Here is an 18,992-nt window from a genome sequence, read left to right on the forward strand (position 1 = left end):
ATCTCCCCTCTCAAGGAGCATGCGTAATGCACGGCAAACCAAAGACCTTTAAAGACACACGACGAGGCGAGGCGTGGCTATTCTAATCAGACGCCGGGTGGGCGTGGCCACAGCGGGACTGATGCGCTTGTCCTGCCTGGAGAAGCCCCAGAAACGGGAGCGTCGGCTTCTCGGGTGTCCTATCGAAAAAGCAATTAGACGGGCCATCACGGCCGGACTAGGGCCATCTGAACCCCCTGGTTCCTTCTCGCCGGCCCCTGCCGAGCGTACGCGAACACAGAGAAACAGAAAGGTGCGCGCCCCGCCCCCTACCCAGCACAGACCAATCAGAAAGCGGGTTACCTCAGGAGGGCAGTTCTCGAAATCTCTGACCAATGAGAACTGGCGTTCCCGCCGGAGGGGACGTTCTGGGCGACCAATGGGAGCGCGCCGCCCCTCGAGGAGGCTCGCGCAGCGCCCCGCTTTCTTCCTCTCCGGCTCGCCTCCCTTCGTCGCCCTGCCCCCACCCTCCGTCCGCCCGGCCAATCAGGAGGCTCCGCCCGGAGAGGCTCGCGCCTGCGCGCATGCGCCGGGGCTCTTCCTGCCCTACTCCCCCTCCCCACTTCCCTTTTCTTCGTCAGTCGGGCGCGTCCCCGGCGCTCGTGGAGCCGCTTCTCTTGCCCAGTCGCTGCCCGAGCCGGGGAGCCGCGGCCCGCAGGACGGGAAGGGACACGCCTTAGCCGCTCGCGCCCCCTCAGCCGTCTCGCGGCCCCCGGCGGGGGTGTCGCCGCCGCCGCCCCCATGGCGGCCCCGCTGAAGAAGGGCCCCGGGGGCCTGATCGGGCTCATGAAGGACGCCTTCCAGCCGCACCACCACCACCTCGGCCCGCACCAGCCCGGTGCCGTGGACAAGAAGATGGTCGAGAAGTGCTGGAAGCTGATGGACAAGGTGCGGGGGGCCGGAGGGAGGGGGCGGACTGGGCTGCCTCGCCTCGCCTCGCCGGCCCCCGCGCCCTTCTCCCCCGCGGGCGGTGGCGGTGCCCGCACCGGCCCCCCGTCGCCCCCGGGGGAGGCTGCCACACGTGGTGGGGGGAGAGCGGCGCGGGTAGCGCCCTCCTCGGGGCCTCCCGCGGCGCTCAGGGGGTGCCCCGGTGGCCGAACGTCGGGGGGGGAGGTTGGCAAGCAACCGAAGGATTGCCCCCACCCCCGGTGTGGTGGTCATTCTCGCAAAGGAACCAACGTCGTGTGTGGGGCGGTTGGCTGGCTTCGTGGAGCATCAGTGTGTTTTCGGTTACTCCTGTTAGCCTTACACATAGGTGAGGCACTGCAGAATAGTAATAATAATGATGATGATAATTAATAATAATAGCAGCCGCCAGCGCGCGGCTCTGAAAGCCGCCTAGATTCTACACCTATAGCGCAGTCTGATGGAGTTGCACGTTTCTGTTCAGCGCCTTGCGCATAATAGGTTGGTGACAAGCCACGCAGGGGGTCGGGATGACTGTAAGTCTCATGGCAGGCTTCTTGGAAGGGAAATGAGTCTCCCGCTGGGCATGCAAGGGTCAGGTCTGCAGGTCAGGCTGGTAAGGCGTGGAGATGTGGATGTGGGGGGTTGGAGCACTCTGAGAGCCCCGAGAACCCCACAGTTCAACCCTGAGCTCCAGATATTCTCTTCTGTTGGGAATGGAGATGTCAGGGGCCGAGTCCGAGGGAGAAACAGTAGGAAAAACAGTGAGTTATGGGTGGGGTGGATTGCTGGGAAGGTGGGACCTTATGGTTTCAAAATGAACCTTAAGCTTGTGATAGTGAAAATGAGACAACATTGTCAGTATACAGTGGCCGTTTTGCAACTGCTGTTAATTGCATGTGCGTTCCTGTCCTGAGGAGCTGATCTTCTTAACTTAGGAGAGGGAAGGAAGTGAGGAAGAGGCAAAAGGAACATGAAATCAATGCAGACAAAAGCAGTTATGTTTTGCTTCGGCCTTTGGCTGAATGTGAATGTCCCAAGGAGAGCGCTCTCTTATCTGTGAAGAAGGAAATAGTTGTAGGTCGGGTTCTAGTAAGTGTGGGTTATTGGGGAGCTGAAAGCTTGGATTCAGATGCCATGAAAGATTTGATAAGAATCTGCCTTGAAGTGCTTGGCCTGGTGGTGTGGCTTGGAAGTTTATTTCTTTACCATATTTATAAGCTGCCCCAGTCAGCTAGGATTTGAATAGTGAACAACACGACCGGCGGTACAGCTAACATTATAATATAACATCAGAACAAAAGTTAAAACACAAGAGACACCAGTACAAGCTGCTGCAATAACACTGTTTTAATTTGCCTCCTAAATAAAAACAGGGAGGGGGCCACCGTCACTTCTAAGAATAAGGGGCCCCCACTGAGAAGGCCTGCCAACCTTGTTGAATTTAATGGTACTTCTGTTTTGTCTGGGGAGCAACTGACAGAATAGGATTTTGGAATAGTGCAGAAGTGGAGACAGTGGTATAAGGATAGATTATATAGAGAGATATGAGGGATTGTCTTAAAAGTCACAGAAGTTGTAGTATTCTGTAATTTTTTTTCTCCACATTAATTGTCTCTTTTTAATTAAAAACAGTTCAGGGCAGAATCTTAGGTTTCCTGATCAGGTTAGCTAAGATAACAGTACACAATTCATTGGAATGCATTCTTGGCTGTTTTATTGGCAAGTGAAGAAAACAAAATAGCTGTGGAGATTTGAGGGCAAGGCTGTTCACAGTTGAATTCAGACACTTTTTGCTTTGAACCATTTGAAAGCAAGTTTAAGCACTCCAAGGCCAAAACACTGTGATACCCTGAAGATGTTTGCCATGATGTCAACAGCAAGAAAACACAGTACTTCTGCCCTCTTGAAAGCTTTTATAATCTGTATTTGCAAGCATCCATTTGGATTGAATCAAGGCAAAGTTCTAAAGGATCCCCAGTTTTTTATCAAATGTAGAATGATTCTTGTTATAATACAGCTATTTGGATCTTGAATTATCAGGCAATTATTGCAAGACCTAAGTTTCTGAAACATACTATATGCTGGTAACTTGGAAGCGAGCCAATAAGTGCTGGTTGATGGAAAATATAGATTAAATGTATTGTTAAGTATTGAATCATTTTAAAATAAATGAACATGATATTCAGTTGCATTTATTTTGACCAGTCATGGAAAAGAAGGCTTGCTTGCAGGTTAGGATGTCATCAAATAATTAAAGATAATATTACACCACTAGCTCCTCCTGAGAAAATAAAGCAAATAAAAGGATTGGTGGGTGGAGGAGAGCTTGTTAAATGTATGTGCTCTCCACCCCTTTCATTCTCACACTATTAGGACCTGATGCTTTTCCAGTTGAACTTTTTTATCTGTACAGTTCATTTTTAGAGATAAAAAGAGGTGCTTCACACTGCCTATAATTAAACTATGGAATTAACTGCCATAGTGCCATAAGATGTGATAATCTTAAATGGTTGAGAATCATGTGTTTATATGTATGTCCCTACCCACAGCTGCAAATGGTACACGTTTCCTATGCAGTCACCCTTGTTCACATTTCTGTTATTGGTTACCTTTGTAGAGAGCGTGGGAGCCATTGGAAGCTACATCATCTGATCCTTGATTTCTCTGAAGGGAGGTTGACACTGGAAGAAAGTTATGGTTGCTGCAGACCCTCTTCCTTGGATCTGTTTAATTCCAGTCCTGCAGGAAGTTCTTGGTGATAACTTGAAAGTTAATGACTTAAATATCAGAGCCCCTGCATGGAAGCTGCCAAGGTTTTTTCACTTGTATTGAAGTAGCAGATTGTTGGGATAAATTTTTCAACTGTAAGTTTTAGAAGACAGGGACTTTCTTAGTATGGCACAATATTATTGAGGAAAAGGCCTTAATATATGTTTCAGTGTTTATGGATATAGTGTCTGCACATCTGTTTCTGAATATTGTTGTCTTATACAGCTTTTATACATTTGAGCCAATACAGGAGGTGAGAGGCTATTGTCCTTGTGTGTGCTCCTGATATGGATCAAGCTGCTCCTGGGTGGAGATTCTGTCATGCCTCTGAAGTTCTGTATTAATACACATTGCTACGGTTTGCTTGCTCACTTGCTGGACGGCTATCATTTCTTCTGCTTATAGCCAGCTACCCTATATATTTTAGCAAGATAACACAGGTGGAACTGGTCTTTTTTTTTTTTTTTTGCTGTTTTATGTTAATGGTTTTGTCCTGTTACGTGCAACTGTTAGGCTTGTAATAGTCTAATGCGTATCATCAGGTCTTGGACTGTAATAAATTGTTGGTTCATTCATGAGCCTAATGTGTTGTTTCAGGGTTTAGGCTGTAGATAATATACTAATGCAGCCGATGAGTAATAGTTGAAATGAGAATTTCAACAATAATGAGAGGCCAAATAAATACTGTATTTGAGGAACTGGGTTTAGTACAACTGGAAAGTTTTCCAAGGAGGTGGGATAGAAGATGTAACCATCACTTTATAGGCAAAATAATGATTTTTGAATTTGAAGAAATTCAGCAAGCTTTTAGGTCAACGCTTTAAATATCTCTGCAACATTATGCTGGGTAGTTTAGTTGCTAAAAATTGTGTGGAAATTGAGGGGCCAACAGCAAAATGCCTGTTAAAATGTGCTGTTTTGAATCATGGAATGCATTTAAAAATAAAACAATCAAGGACCTAATTAGCAAGTAATTAGAATACAACAGGTCCTTAGAAATTACAGTAGCTAATAACCTACTTCTTATGTATGGATGCAAGAATGCTGCAGCTAAAATAGAATCAAGAGATGAAGTATGATGGGTTGATCAGACTGTTGAAGAGAGCTACCAGTTCATATGATTTGAAACAAAATTGGTTTTACTGTTTCCTCTTTTTCTGTTCTCTTTCTTTAAAATATTGGGCAAGAACTTAAATGTTTATGCTTTGGTCCTTGTCTCCCTGAAGATTAGATATAGTTATCTGTTTTCAAGCTAGGAAAATGTTTCAGAAGTGTGCTTTTCAGAGTGTCACAGCGTTTCCATTTTAAAATGTAAGGCTGCCAACCATGAGCATCTGTTGGGGCGGCAAAGAGTTGAGTGATGTCATGTGCGCCATGATGTCATTGATAAATTTGTAATTCATGCAATGGTATTGTGCCTTGTACTAGGTCCCTGTGATGTTAATATAGCCTAATCAATCAATCTTCCCTTCCTCTACCTTTATTTTGAATGACTAAGGCTCTGTTTTAATTTTATTCCAATGGTCATAATAGAAATCTTGATGTGATCATATAATTCTTGACTATAATGTGATTATTGCTATGGTATTAATACTTGGTGAAGAGTATCTTGTCTTTTGAAGTTACTTGCTCTTAGGAGTTGTTTATTAAAGCCAAAGAAGGAGAATGAATATAGCATGTGCTAATGATTTGCTTATAATGCTGCTGATTTTCCAAAGCTGTAAATGTTATTTTTGGCAGGGGTAGTATTCTGCAAGTGTACATGAAAGCAGCTAAGACAAATATTTTATTGCTTTATCAGGGGCTTAAGCTGATTTAGACAGAAGCATATTCCATAGTTCAACATCATAAGAGCAGGCTGCAGCGAGCCCTTGACTTAAATGCACCTCCTTTCTTGGGCAACTCTGAAGAGACTTAAGAGTTTTTGCTTTATTTCTTATTAACCAATATGACAGCTTGCTATTATTGTCTGAACTCAGGTAGGTTCTTGTTCTTGGTTTATGAACTTGCATTGTTTCTGTCAGCTGTAGTTAAAAGGAAAGACGTTAGAATTTTTTTGACATTTTATTAGATATTTTGAAAGAATATTAAAAATAGGTGGTACAAATATGAAAATCACATAGAGAAATATAGGCGGATAAGACACAAATTTGAAATATCATAAAACTAACATAGTCTAATACATAATTAGAAGCTTACGGTACTATAAGATATTTCATACCCATTTTCTAATCAAAATTCAGATCTTTCTATTAAGTCTTAAACTAAAGATGCTGGGTTAACACAGTTCAAATAATTAAGAGAAACTATAGGTAGTGAATAATGCATTAAATCAGTACAGTACTATAAATTATTCACCAAATTAAGATACAAACTCTTAATACACAAATTTTGGATGTGGCACAATTCCATATATAAAGGTGTAGTTCAAGAATGGTTTCCAGTTATAATTAAATGTGGGAAATTCTTTATTTTAGCAATCGACAAGCAATATACCAATAGTAAAACATCTTACTGTGTACCAATTCTAAGTATAATATTTGAAATAAATTTGATATTCTTTCATTTAAAGTCTTACTGCTGCGTCTCTGTGACTACATGGTATTTATATTCTGCATCCATTTAATCATATGGTATTTGGTTGGGAATCATGAATTTAGGGTTTGCTGAGGTTCTGTGACAATATTGTACTTTAATATAATATACCAAGGTAACTATTCCCACCAGCTCCTGGGGATGATACTGAACAGCTGCTCTTAAATTGCTTTAAGAGAAATAGTTGGATTTTATATTTTACCCTTTGAAAGTAGTCATTGAACTAAATAATCATTGCTAATAAAAGTAAATATGCCCCTACCCTTCTGACTTGTTAACTATTCACAGGAGATGGTTATTTTTGGTATTGGTTTCCTAGAAGTTATAAGAATGCAACCTCCAACATTTATGTTTGAAGAAAAAGATATAATTTTATGTATGATGTGTATACGAACTTGATTTATGGTTCAGATAGTAGCCTGTGCCATTTCCTATTACATCTGACGCAGGAATATGATTTTTCTGTGTTTTTGATTTCCTGGATAATACCGTCAGTGAATCATCTTTGCTATGAACTATTAACAATACAAAATGGATTTACAAAAATAAAATGCATTTTTGTTCTATACTTCAGAGCATGTTTTCATGGTTTTAAAGGCCTTTTAATGAAGGCATGATCAAACACAAGCTGAAGCATAATCCATAGTTACTTTGGTTGTGTTGTGCCCTTTCTTTGTTAGCCTGTTTAGGAAATGTATATAGTGATATCTGGGAGCACTTTGTTCTTTTTCCTGTGAAGACTAGATTCCTAAACCATATACAGTTAATTATTCTGGAGTCTGTAAGAAATCCAGAGTCACGCTGGATTGCATGGAGTTACGCAGTGGCTTACATTTAACTGAATTTTAGTCATAATGTGCATATTTTTAAAAGAAAAATGCAAACTACACCTTAGGGAGGAGATGAGTGATAATTCATATTCTCCTGCTTGAGAAGTGATAGCTAGAGGACTGGACATTACAAACGTTGGCCAAGTCCATAGTTAGAGTCTTGTTAGAATCCATTCGTATGGAAAATGCAGCTGTTAAATACCTGTAGTAATTGCTGGTTTTACTTTTCTCGAGTGTTCACTGCTGATGGCCTTACTATTTGCGAATCTTCCAGGCGGGTTCTTCTTTTAGTTAGGGGGAGTTGTTGGAACTGGGGAGCACACATTTTAATGTGATACACAGATCCTAAGAAATGATTTGCAGAAATAGAACAAAGTAATGTGATCCTTTGATGCACAATACCCTTGCCTGTATTAAACAGAATACAGTGAGCTTGCCAGTCAGCTAAAGCTACCGTTGATAAAAATAATTGATTAGCTGTTTCCATTTCCTTTTTGATAGTTTAGGTGCCAAGTGCTGTCTGCACTTTAAGGTTATTCTCACAAGTCTTCCAGTATTTGCAATTTAGCAGTAGTTTACAGTAGCTCCTGCTCCTCCTACCCCCCAACTTACAGATCACTCTGAAGATGTGTTTGGATGTTTTTTTTTCTATCAACCATGAAGCTTTTCCACAACAGCATACAGTTGTTTGGATGCTGACCAGATTGAGCTGACCAAGTATCATATAGCTCTAAAAATTTCCTTTTTCATTTCATTGTTTCAGAAATACATATATAATTTCCACTATAATTATTATCAGTATATTATATAGTCTGGGTAAAGAAAATCAAAGTGATTATGAGCCCTTTCAAAATAGTTAATTCACATGCTCAGATGGGCTTGTGAAAAGTCCTCCCTGTCACTTGTCTCCTAAGTATGCAAGGAAGAATCTTCTGCTTTGACTGCCTAGAGATTTTGATAATAGATTGTTTTGAAATAAGATGTCTATATATGGTAAACTGTATCAAATAGAAAAATGAGGTCTCTTGCAGTAAAAAAAAAAAAAAAAAAGGCTATTCCATCTTTTTTTTTTTTTTTTTAACTCTTGAGCATAGAAAAACTTCACTATTACATGTGGAAAAACTGGTCATCCCTCAGGTGAGCCTTGCAAAATCACACACCCTCTGTTCATCTGCAGTCCTTGGCTCTCCCTTCATCTTCTGCTCTAAATGTTGCTGTGAGCTATTGAGCTTTGCAGAGTTATGACAATGCCAGGTGTAGGTTGGCAGATCCATGGACAAGGGTATCCGTAACCCATTCTTCTCTTCTCGAAGCTCAGGTGGTTCTGGGTCATGGAGCCATGCAGGCAGTTGAGTAACTGCATGGTGACTGTCACTCAGCAAAGTGCTCCACTGATGATTTGATTAGAAATCTGTAACATTGGTAAGACCCCACTCTTGAGTGAACATAGGAAGCCAAGAAGCCAGTACACTTCTCTAAGTGTGTTCACTGTTTTGGAGGTTTGTGCACACACAAAAAAAACTGATTATGGAACATGAGTAGCTTTAGCAATTTTTAAATGGCCTCTTAATTAATGTCTTTGTGGGAGACGTTTCTGTGACAGCAGGTAGGCCACACACACACACACACACACACCTTGCCTCAAGTTTTGGGAATAGTATGTTGTGTGGTCTGAAGTGAACTTTTGTAGCTTATAGGCTCAACCTCTCAATCGTCATGTTTTTGAGAACTCATTTAAGTGTGCTGATATTGTGATAATGCATGCTTGCATTTCAAAACAGTGCTGGCTCTACTAAAGGGATTTTTATATTTGATTATGTTTGCTCTTACACTTCTTAGGTTGTGCGTTTATGTCAGAACCCCAAGCTGGCACTAAAGAACAGTCCTCCCTACATTCTAGACCTACTTCCCGACACTTACCAGCATCTGCGAACCATCCTGTCCTGCTATGAGGGAAAGATGGAGACTCTGGGAGAAAACGAATACTTCAGGGTGTTCATGGAAAACCTGATGAAGAAGACAAAACAAACCATCAGCCTCTTTAAAGAAGGAAAAGAAAGAATGTATGAAGAGAATTCCCAGCCTAGGTAATGCTTGTCTGTGCTGGAATTTATCTGTACCATTGGGGAAGCCCTCTTGCTTCTTTCAAAATTCCTTGTTTCGGTGTGCTTTTGCTTCATGTATACTTTTGGTTTTCCCCCTGAATGTTGTGTTTCTCTGGCAGTTCATCAGTATCAGTTGAGGATGCTGCTCTGCTTGTACACTTTCCCTGAAATCTCAATGTCAGCACTTTAATTTAAAGCCACCTACACCTTGAAGGTGCTGGGATTTGCAAGATGGGTTATGTGTAAAAATGGGTTTGGCTCGTAAACTAGTTAACGCAGTGTAAAATTTGTATTATCAAATAATCCATAACATCGTGTTATTTTAATGCACACAGTATTTGATATGTGATCTCAAAAGACTTTACAGTACCTACATAAAGCATGTCCATATTGCTGTTGCACTGCAGATAGGCAAGGTCTTGGTTGACATCAAAGCCATCCAAAATGTGTGGATCTCTGATCTGAGAGAGAACTCTATTAATCCTCACTAACTGGTAAAATGACAGATAAAAACTGTTAGCCTTATGGGCTCAAAATGAAAATAGTATTACCTACAAAGTTCTGAATATCTATACCAGCCCCTGATTACTCATTATCAAGTGCCTTCACTCTGGTATGTGGAAGAAGGTAAAAGTTTTCATTTTTGCTGCAAAATCATTAGATTTGATTAGATATATGCAGCTTTTTCTCCTTGCATATTCATTCAGTGCTTTTGGGAATTACGTACTGTATTATGAATGGCTGCAGAATTGTAAAGATATGTTGGTGTGCCCATGTAGTGCCCAGTGCAAATATGACTGTGCTCAAAACATAGTATCAAAAATACAATTAAATCACATTAAGCAAGTATAGATAGTGAGGTGATGTTAGAGGGGGATGTACATTTTAGCTTTAGGCATACTTGGCCTATTATTTTCATTAGGTAACTTGGGGGAGATGCCTTCAATATTCAGAAGCTTTCCATCAATTTATTATAATCTTTACAAGTCACCTTTCTCTGTCGGTTCTTCAGAGAGAGCTCCTATTAAAGAAGCCTAGGCCTCTGCCTGTTTTTACTTTTCGTGAGGAACGGGCCATTTCCAGCCTGTTTTAGATTTGGCAGGTGGCCGTTTTCATCTACAATGGTTACATTTTTAAATTAGAGATTAAGCTTCAAATTGACAATAGTAATTTTGAGATGGAGGAACTGCCTCTGCATGTGGATTGATGCTGGAAGATGTGTGGGAAGAGATGGTAGGCCAAGCTTTGTTCATAAAAACTGTCTCTTAACATTGATGTAGAATCCACTGCCTCCCAGTTCTGAATAGGATGCTGAGACAATTTTCTGTTGAATGTTATTTTACAAATTTAGCATTTTTGAAACTCTCTTCAAGGTAAAACTCTGAAAAATAACCTTGGGGCTTGATTGTTACCACAGCACAAGCAATACTTTCCACTTCTGCGTGGCCTACCTTTAGAATTAAGAAAGCATCAACCATTGTGGTTAAAGCCATAAATAGAGCTGGGTTCTTGCCAGAGTTCTGTGAGCTTAGTTTCATTTTAGGCTAGTAGCAGTTTCTGCTACTTGATGTAAGAAAGCCGATGTTAAGAAATTGCTGGGAAAGTGGGCTAGTTTATGTTGAGATTTTGGTGTCTTCTATCAAGGCCTTGGAAGTTGTCAAATGCCACTTCCATTTATTTGTTTAATTTAAAAAAATACATTATTTGAAAGCCATGTTTAACCTTTTCTATGGTATGTAAGTCAGTTGCTATCTCTGGATAGTGTGCCATGGATTCAATAAACCATTGGCTACCTTGAACAGTGTCAAGTGAACAGTACAGATTAAATAGTTATGGTTCAGGGAGGGGAGGCCCTTTGATACCCCAATAATATTATGAGTCATTTACTGTGTGCATTTGCAACTGGGCTAGGATTTGTTCCTAAAACTGCAGCATTCCCAGTTGCTTACTTGAGCCAAGGATGAGAAGCAGGAGACTGGAGAAGACATCTTGTTAGTGCATTGCTAGTGGTAAAGATAGATCAAGGCTTGTTTTTAACTGCCAATCTTATCCATGGATTACTTCTCAGAGAGTTCTGCAAGGGATTTGCCTGAATAATAGTAGCATATCTTCTTGAGTGTACTGCTTGATTTTGAACATGGATCATAAAAATTAATGCTTTGATCATTGCTTGGGGGGATCAAGGTTTCAGCTGTTAATGTTATGATTTTACTGTAACATGGAGGATGGTACATGAAGAGAAAGACCTGCTCTAAAGAGATGATGCTCTAGGTCTTCAATTTCTCCCCCATTTTTAATGAAAACTTAACTTGGCATAGTAGGAGGAGGTGATTAGCATTTAAAGCCAATGGTAGTCAAGGTATTGAGTTTCCTGTCTCACCCTGTAATGAGACTGGGGGGTTGGCTGTCTTAGCAAGATTTCATGCTTGTCATTAGCTGTAGGGCCTAGAGGAACAAATCCATACAGGAAAAAGCTGCAGATACCAAGTATCTTTGTATGTATGAAATGTGTGCAGCTTCGTATAGGAAGGAAGCTGATCTTATACAGGCATTTTTAAAAAAAAAAGTGGTTTTGAAATATGCATGGTTATCATGTTTAAAGCACTCAGAGCATTAGACATCCCCCCACAATGCAGAAGCAAATTGACTACTAATCATTTTGTTTCTTAATGTGAGGAACTGCATAAGGAAAACACAATAAGGCATTGTTGAGGCAGCCTATCAGAGTCTGCCATCAAAAAATTGCCTGCCCCTTCCTTCAAATTAACCATGCACTTCAGAATGTAGGGAACTTGTGCAACCTACTTCTGCATTTCAATTAGAGCTTCTTAGAGAAAATTCAAAAGCTGCCCATAGAAAAAAGAAGTTGTTTTGCTTGCCAGATTGCTACATAGGAACGTGAACTGTTTGCTGTCTAAAGAGATCCACTGGAATGAAGAAAATGTACTTCAGTGTCAGTCTGTAGTACTCAAGACAGAAATGGGGAAACGTGTCCTGTTACACATTCTGGAGTCCCAGCTTTCATTTTAAAATTGCTTGCAAAGAGTCTAAACATGGTCACAAATAAAAACATGGGTGAGCTTTTAGTGCTGAAGATCCTGATGATCAAACACCTTTCCCCAAACTAGTACCTTCCAGATAAGTAGAACTTTAGTTCCCATGACCTCAAGCCAACCATGGCTGTTGGTTGTGTTGACTAGGCAGTACGCAAATTGAAGCTTGACGTAGGTGTTTGGAGGACACCAAGTTGGGAGGTCAGGATAAAGAAATGCTGTGTTAGGTACCAAGAAGGAATAGAAGATTAGAAACAAACATTATAGTTGGTTTTTAATGTTAAAGGAAGTTCTATGGTTAAACTCAGCCTTTATTTTTGATATTGATCCATGTGCCTGCTCTGAATTTTATGCCAGTGCTTTGGTGAATTAGTCCACAAAATCAGAGTAATGCTGGATAATTCTGTACACAGGACATGATGGTGACATAATTGCATCTCTGTGAAATGCATATGCTCTGCTTAGTTTGAATATGGGTTTCTCCATATTTCTCTAGAAAGCATCTTATGCTGCTGATGGAGCAAAATACAACTTCAAACTCTGTGTTGGAAAGCTGAATTGAAATAGTTGTGCATTTATTTTTAAAAAGTTGTTTACTCTGGGAAGCAAGCTCTGAAGCTGCAAGAAGTGTATAAATGTCCATGTAGGATTTTTAAATAGGACTACTCAGCATTCATAAGGGTTGAATTCACATTAGCAGGATAGTTGTAGCTTACATGGAATATTCTGTTATAGGAATGCTATGCACCAGTTTAACTAACTCAGTGGAGTCTGATCTGTTAGACCAGAGGTGAAAAGCCATGGCCCACAGGTAGCATCATTCTGGTAAGGCCAAGGTTTCTAAGGAATGTACCCTCTCTCATATTTGACCCTTCATTTTGAAAGCAAACTTTAAGGACTTATGGTGGAGCAAAGTTTCAAAGATAAAGTTTCAATAAAAGTTTATGATTAAATTACAAGTTCCAACTAGTTACTTTCCATCCACTTCATCGTTTTTATGATTCATTCCACTTATCAAATGTGGCTGAAACATTACTATCCTCCCTTCAAAGTATAATTGGTATGTTGGTAATGTGAAATGTCTTGAACCCTTTTGAGGCAAAAAAAATATTCTCCAGCTGTAGAGACAGGTGAGCTGCTGACACATATCATGTACTTCCTCTGAGTATTGGCATTGATTAGATAACCTTCTAATAACTTTTGTCAAGAAAAGCTGACTAAATTGATTCTTCAAATGCTCCTTTGTCAAGAGATCCAATATCCATATAACCTAATTTTTCTGCGTAGGTTAACTTCCTGTCAAAAACAGACTCGTAGACTGTGCTTATGTTATCTGACTCAAGTTATTGATGCAGCAAGGAGGCACAGAATACTGAGAAAACATCACAAGTTGGTGTTACAGGCAGGACTATCAAGTCCTTTCCAGATGTAGCAAGTCTTACCTTGAGATGGAAGAATTCAACAAGATGCCTTCCGTTGTTGTTCCCATTGCCCTCTATGTGTGGCAGGGCTGAAAAGAATCCTCTCTGGCTTTGCTATCTCATTTTCTTTGAGTGGCAGAAAGGTAGGAGGAAGTAGAGCTAGTGTGTTTGTTCTGTCCCCATCCCAAAGAGACACCTGCTGCTTTTGTTCACAAGATTTTAACCTATTTAAGAATGCTATTATTAAATGTTTTCATTTGGTTAGACTGAGTCAAGTCAGGTGAAATTTCACCATTGAGAGGAACACAGAGCTAGAGAAGGAGGAGGAAAACTCTGAACATTAATTAGCTTTGCTTTAGTATACTTTTTTTAAAAAAATGTCTAGATGACTGCTCTGTCGAATTATATTGAGATGGGGTGCTGTTTTTAAAAGATTGGGTTTGGACATTTGCCAGCCCCCTTTTTCTTGCATATTTCAGAAGAAAACTGTTGATAAGGTTCTAACACTATGTTGTAGAAATCACAGCATAATTTGTCACTCAGAGATGCATATTCTGAAACTCCTACTGTGCACATGTGCAGATTTTCTGCTGAGTCTCCATCAGTCTACAAAATCGTGTTCTCAACCCCAACTAGCCAGGAACACAAACAAGCCAGGAAGAAGGGACCCATTTCCCCCCTTTGCACTGATCTTTCACACCCTTGTTTACTTCATCAGTATGATGTAAAGTGTGTACCCTGCCCCTGATTGGAGAGACTTGGCTTTCCCTCGTAAACATCTTGCATCTCTATCAGTCTGTGAATTGAACCAGTCCGCCCCTGAGCCAGCACATCTGGCTTCTCTGAGAAAAATGGTGTGTGTTTAAAGTTAATAACACAGCAGATCAGTAGAAAGGACATGCATTACCTTTCTGCGGGGGTAGCATTCTTGTTTCCTCCCATCCATCTTGAGTTTGGACATTTTGAATAAACAGTGCTTGCAGAATCAGACTTGCTTACACAAGCTGTCCCCAGGTACATGTTCGGTCTTCCTCACAAAATGTAAACAAGGAAGCATCATTGTTATTTTTAGACAGGATATTTATGTTTTTTCAAAGGTCTCTTGTGCTTTTAAACCCATTCATAACATTGGTATTTATTAAGAACTCAAACACTTCTGTTATTATTATTTTTTTCTGCTTACCAAATCAGCAGTCTTCAAACTTGTAACCTATCTTTTTAAACATGGAATCATTTTGTCACAAAACCATTTGTTTACTTATATTAACATTTTAATTTTGCAAAGAATTTTACTCTAATTGTAAGATAGTGTACGTGTGTTATTTTTAGAGCTAAGGTTGAAATAGTAATGGCATGCTTAATTCTAATGTTAGTTTGAAACTTGCTCAAGCTCTCTGCTAGAGCTGCTTTTAAATGTGCAGAATATATTAGCTCCAGCTAATTAGCTATATTGGCTCTTCTCTTAAAGAAGTATATAGCCCATCAAACAAATTCCTTAGACTCTCTTAAGGGATATTGTAGAAGATCACAAACCTTATTTGGTGCCATAACATATAAATGGTATCCCACATACCTTTAGTATGCAGTGTACTCTATCTGCTACATATTTTTAAAAAATGTTATACCCAGAAGAGAGAAATGCTGTGAAATGTTTACAGGCTATATAAGTGCAGATTATTTTTGTTTCCCCTTCCTTGAATTAGCTTCTGCTAGTCATATGAGCGAAATTAGCAATGTAAGGTAGTGAACGTTCACTAACTGCAGGGAGATTTCCTAATGCTTTTCTACTTGAAGCTGCCTTGTATTCAAGAGAGTTAGGATGTCTAGCTTTTTTCCTTCCAAGAACATAATCTGAGAATTTTACTTCTTCTGGGTTTGTAATGGTTGGCTTGATGTGTAATTTCAGGAAAGGTAATGCAAAGCAGACATGCTTTCTGTGGAGGCATCAGCTGAGATTGGGGGCAGCCTTTCTGCTGAATATAATAGCTCAGTTATTTGACTTAAAAACTGTGTTTTTCAGAAGAACTTGTGGGAAGTTTTGAAGGAACTAGTTGGATGTGTTAAATTATGGTTTTAAAGATTTACTGGTGCAGAGAAGGATAGAATGGGTTGACATATGAGTGACTTCTGCAAGACAGGCTGTTATCATGGTAGAATGTTTTTATCCAGCAAACAGGAAGCCGGAAAGGAACAGCCTGCTTCAGGTCAGAGGCAAAGGCAACAGAAAGCTGAACTCAGGAAAATGAGGCCCTGTTAAAGGCTGCAGTGGGGCTAGAGTGCTTGGTTGACCTCTTGACTTTTTGCAAGATGTCTAGAGCCAAAAAGTAATGAAGAAGGAAAAGGACAGCCAAGCAGAGAGAAGTGAAGAGCAGAACATCCTTTGCTTTGATGCGGCATATTTAATGTGGTGTGTTTAATTTTTAATTCTGTTGTCTGGTTAAACTATTTTGTGTTCAGTGATTGATGCTTGCATTTTGAAAGACTGGATGCTGTAGAGTACAAAGTCTCAACTCCTACCTCCTTACATCTGAAAGTCACCACCCTAGCACAGAATCAAAACGTGTATCTCACAAGCCACCGGGCAGCTCGTTTCAGTTCATATTTTTAGAACGTCCAGAGTGATTGACTATCCGGAAACATTAACTTCACTCATGCTTTGTGGGCTCTCTGTCGTGTAATCTCACAGTCATATTTGATTCACTGGTAGGTCTCCCGTGGTGAACTTGAGAAGGTATGTTCTCTCTCCTAATTGAGAGAAAGAGTGGTGCTAAAACAGTAGCAGAGAAGGTAAATAATCATCAGGAATAAATGCTCTCACAGCTAACTGCCTGAACATTTAAACCGGAGAAATTCCATCACAACTATACTTGGTAGATAAGAATACTCTCTTTACCTGCTCCTTCTGGGTATAAGCTTAACCAGAAAGTGCCTGGCATATCGCTGATGCTTTATAAAGGTCTGTCAATAGAACCCATATCATGCTTAATGTGTGCTGACTGGTGCTTCTTCCAGAGGCTCTTGCATTTGATACTTAAAACACAATTTTGCATAAATAAAATGTTCAAGCCCAACATGGTTGTGGAGCTACAAAGGTAATGGATACCTGTTCCTTCTTTTCCTTTCTTGAAACAGAAGTAGCCATATCAGTCAGCCTCTCGTTAATTAGTCCAGAGATAATATTGCTTTAAGGTGAGGAAATGATGTGATAACGCTAACCAAAGAAGCAGTCCTTGGTTAGAAGTAAAATCTTGGGAGGGGCTTTAGGAATCTATAGGTTTGAGGGTTCTTCCCTGACTTTCTACCTGTGTGAGTAGAATAAGCTGTGTACAGTGTTAGCTTCCCTTTATTACCCCTTGATTTAAAAGCACCCCAAGCAGCTGCTCCCATTTCTTGATGTTAACTTAAAAGCGAAGGGCAGTAAGAGTGGAGGAAGAATCTTATCCTTTGAAGTCAGTTGTCATCTGCCACTGTTGATTAGACCAGTTGCAGAGGAACCTCCCTCTCGCTAAGCCCAGGCATTGGCGTTGATAATTCCCTTAGGGAAGCAGTCTCCTTTGTACCCTAAATTCACCCTTTTCTTGTAAACGTGAGAGTTCTCACGTTTTCTTGAGAACATGAGAGTACATGCGCAGAAGGTGACTGTTGTGCATTCAAATATCAAGATTGAATTAAAGAACCAAGTAAACACATCCTTGAAATAGTAGTGCTAGTGTGGCAGGCCTCTATGCTTCTGAACACTTTTGCTTGTTAACACTTGAAAATCACAGACCATCCCTAAGGGTAGAAATCACAGAAGACTTTTCCAAATAATTTATTTTGTTAATTTTAATCTTCCTGTTTAAGCTAGCTGGGTGGGGGAGGGGCGGTTTAGAAATCCATGTTGCTGTTCTTTAAATCTCAAAAATCCCAGATCATATGGGGGAAGAAAAGAGAATACATCTCAGCCAATTCAAGCTGATAACATCCTGCTAATGTGACTCCCTGTTGACACCTCAGTGAGGCCTTTCTCACTGAGCTGAGAGAGACTTGGTTTTTCTTTCATGCTGAACTCCTAAGAAATGCTTAAGATTTGGTCTTTCAAGCTGTTTTGGAAAAGTTATTCTCATATCTATGTGCTAAAGTTTCATCTCCTTTCCCTTCCTCCCCTCTCTTCTCCTTCAGCCTGGAAGAAAAAAAAATCAAACGTTCTCCCCTTTTTCATCTAAAATCAATTTCCCAAACCTTATAGGCCATTTTGAAGTACAAATGTTGCTTTATTTTATTTATTAAATTCTTAAAGGAGAGATGAAAGAATTACCCAAGTTCTCTGGGGATTCTTTCAGTCCAGAGAGATTCTTCCTAGAAGATGCAGTCTCCCTTTATTTCTTTCTTCGAGGAAGCGAAGTCCAGTTTTCAGTTATCCAAGCCAGTGGATTGCATTGATCCTTAATTTGCTTAGTACGTATACTTAAATTATGGTACGCGATTCTTTTGAATGTCATGTCTGGAGGTGGTAACTATATAATGAACACTGATTGAAGGACTTGTAACTTCTACCTAGGTCATAATTTTTTTGCCTTACTTCAAGCACTTTAGCAATCCTTCTATTGCATTTTCTGAGTTAGTAACTAAAATACCTAAAGAGATAAAGAGGGCTTGTAAAGTAAAGCTAAATTTCCAAACTGCTGTGAATTAGAATGCATTGCCACTGATGTCTCCCTGTTAGAAAAATCAATCCAGAATGTGACTTGAAAAATCAAAGTTCCCTTTTCTCCTCTCGTTCCCTGGCTGCTGCTTTCCCATTTCAAGGCAGATTTGCTTTTCTGATCTTGCAGGCGCAACTTGACCAAACTGTCTCTGATCTTCAGCCACATGCTAGCGGAACTGAAAGGCATATTTCCAAATGGACTCTTCCAAGGAGACACCTTCCGAATTACAAAGGCAGATGCAGCAGAGTTCTGGAGAAAAGCTTTTGAGGAAAAGTAAGCAGAATTTCCAAAATAAACTTTTAGGCCTCCAGCAGTTCTTTAGGCAGCTCATAACTCGAGTGGATCGTCTGTCATGGTTTTGGCATATCCAACATATGTGAAATGGAACCTCAAACCTCAAAGCACCCAGTACTTTCAGGGCTGGGTGAAACCATTCAAGTATTTCTTTGAAAATATTCTAAGTCCGACTGTAGCCACCAGCAGCATAAGATTATGAACAGCAAAAAAAAAAAAAAAAAGCTTTATGGTAGTCTTCAGTCTTACCCTTCCCTTGATATGGAAGTGTTGACTTTGGGTACAAAAT

At 40.3% G+C, this 18,992-nt stretch overlaps 1 protein-coding gene across 3 annotated transcripts in view; it reads left to right on the forward strand.

Moving 5' to 3' along the window:
- The first annotated feature begins 623 nt into the window (after positions 1–623).
- CBL (Cbl proto-oncogene) overlaps positions 624–18,992 on the forward strand; it is a 32,646-nt gene continuing 14,277 nt past the window's right edge. For all 3 annotated transcript variants that reach the window (XM_088138971.1, XM_088138972.1, XM_088138973.1), the window contains exons 1-3: positions 624–927; positions 8,982–9,229; positions 18,536–18,682. In XM_088138971.1, coding sequence (XP_087995097.1) covers positions 781–927; positions 8,982–9,229; positions 18,536–18,682 — 542 coding nt within the window. In that variant the 5' untranslated portion in view covers positions 624–780. The remainder of the gene's footprint in view (positions 928–8,981; positions 9,230–18,535; positions 18,683–18,992) is intronic.

This window comes from Python bivittatus, unplaced genomic scaffold (genome assembly GCF_059951505.1).
Source record: "Python bivittatus isolate LINGU-HERP-01145 unplaced genomic scaffold, Pbiv_v1 ctg000320_np1212, whole genome shotgun sequence".
NCBI classification, from domain to species: Eukaryota; Metazoa; Chordata; class Lepidosauria; order Squamata; family Pythonidae; genus Python; species Python bivittatus.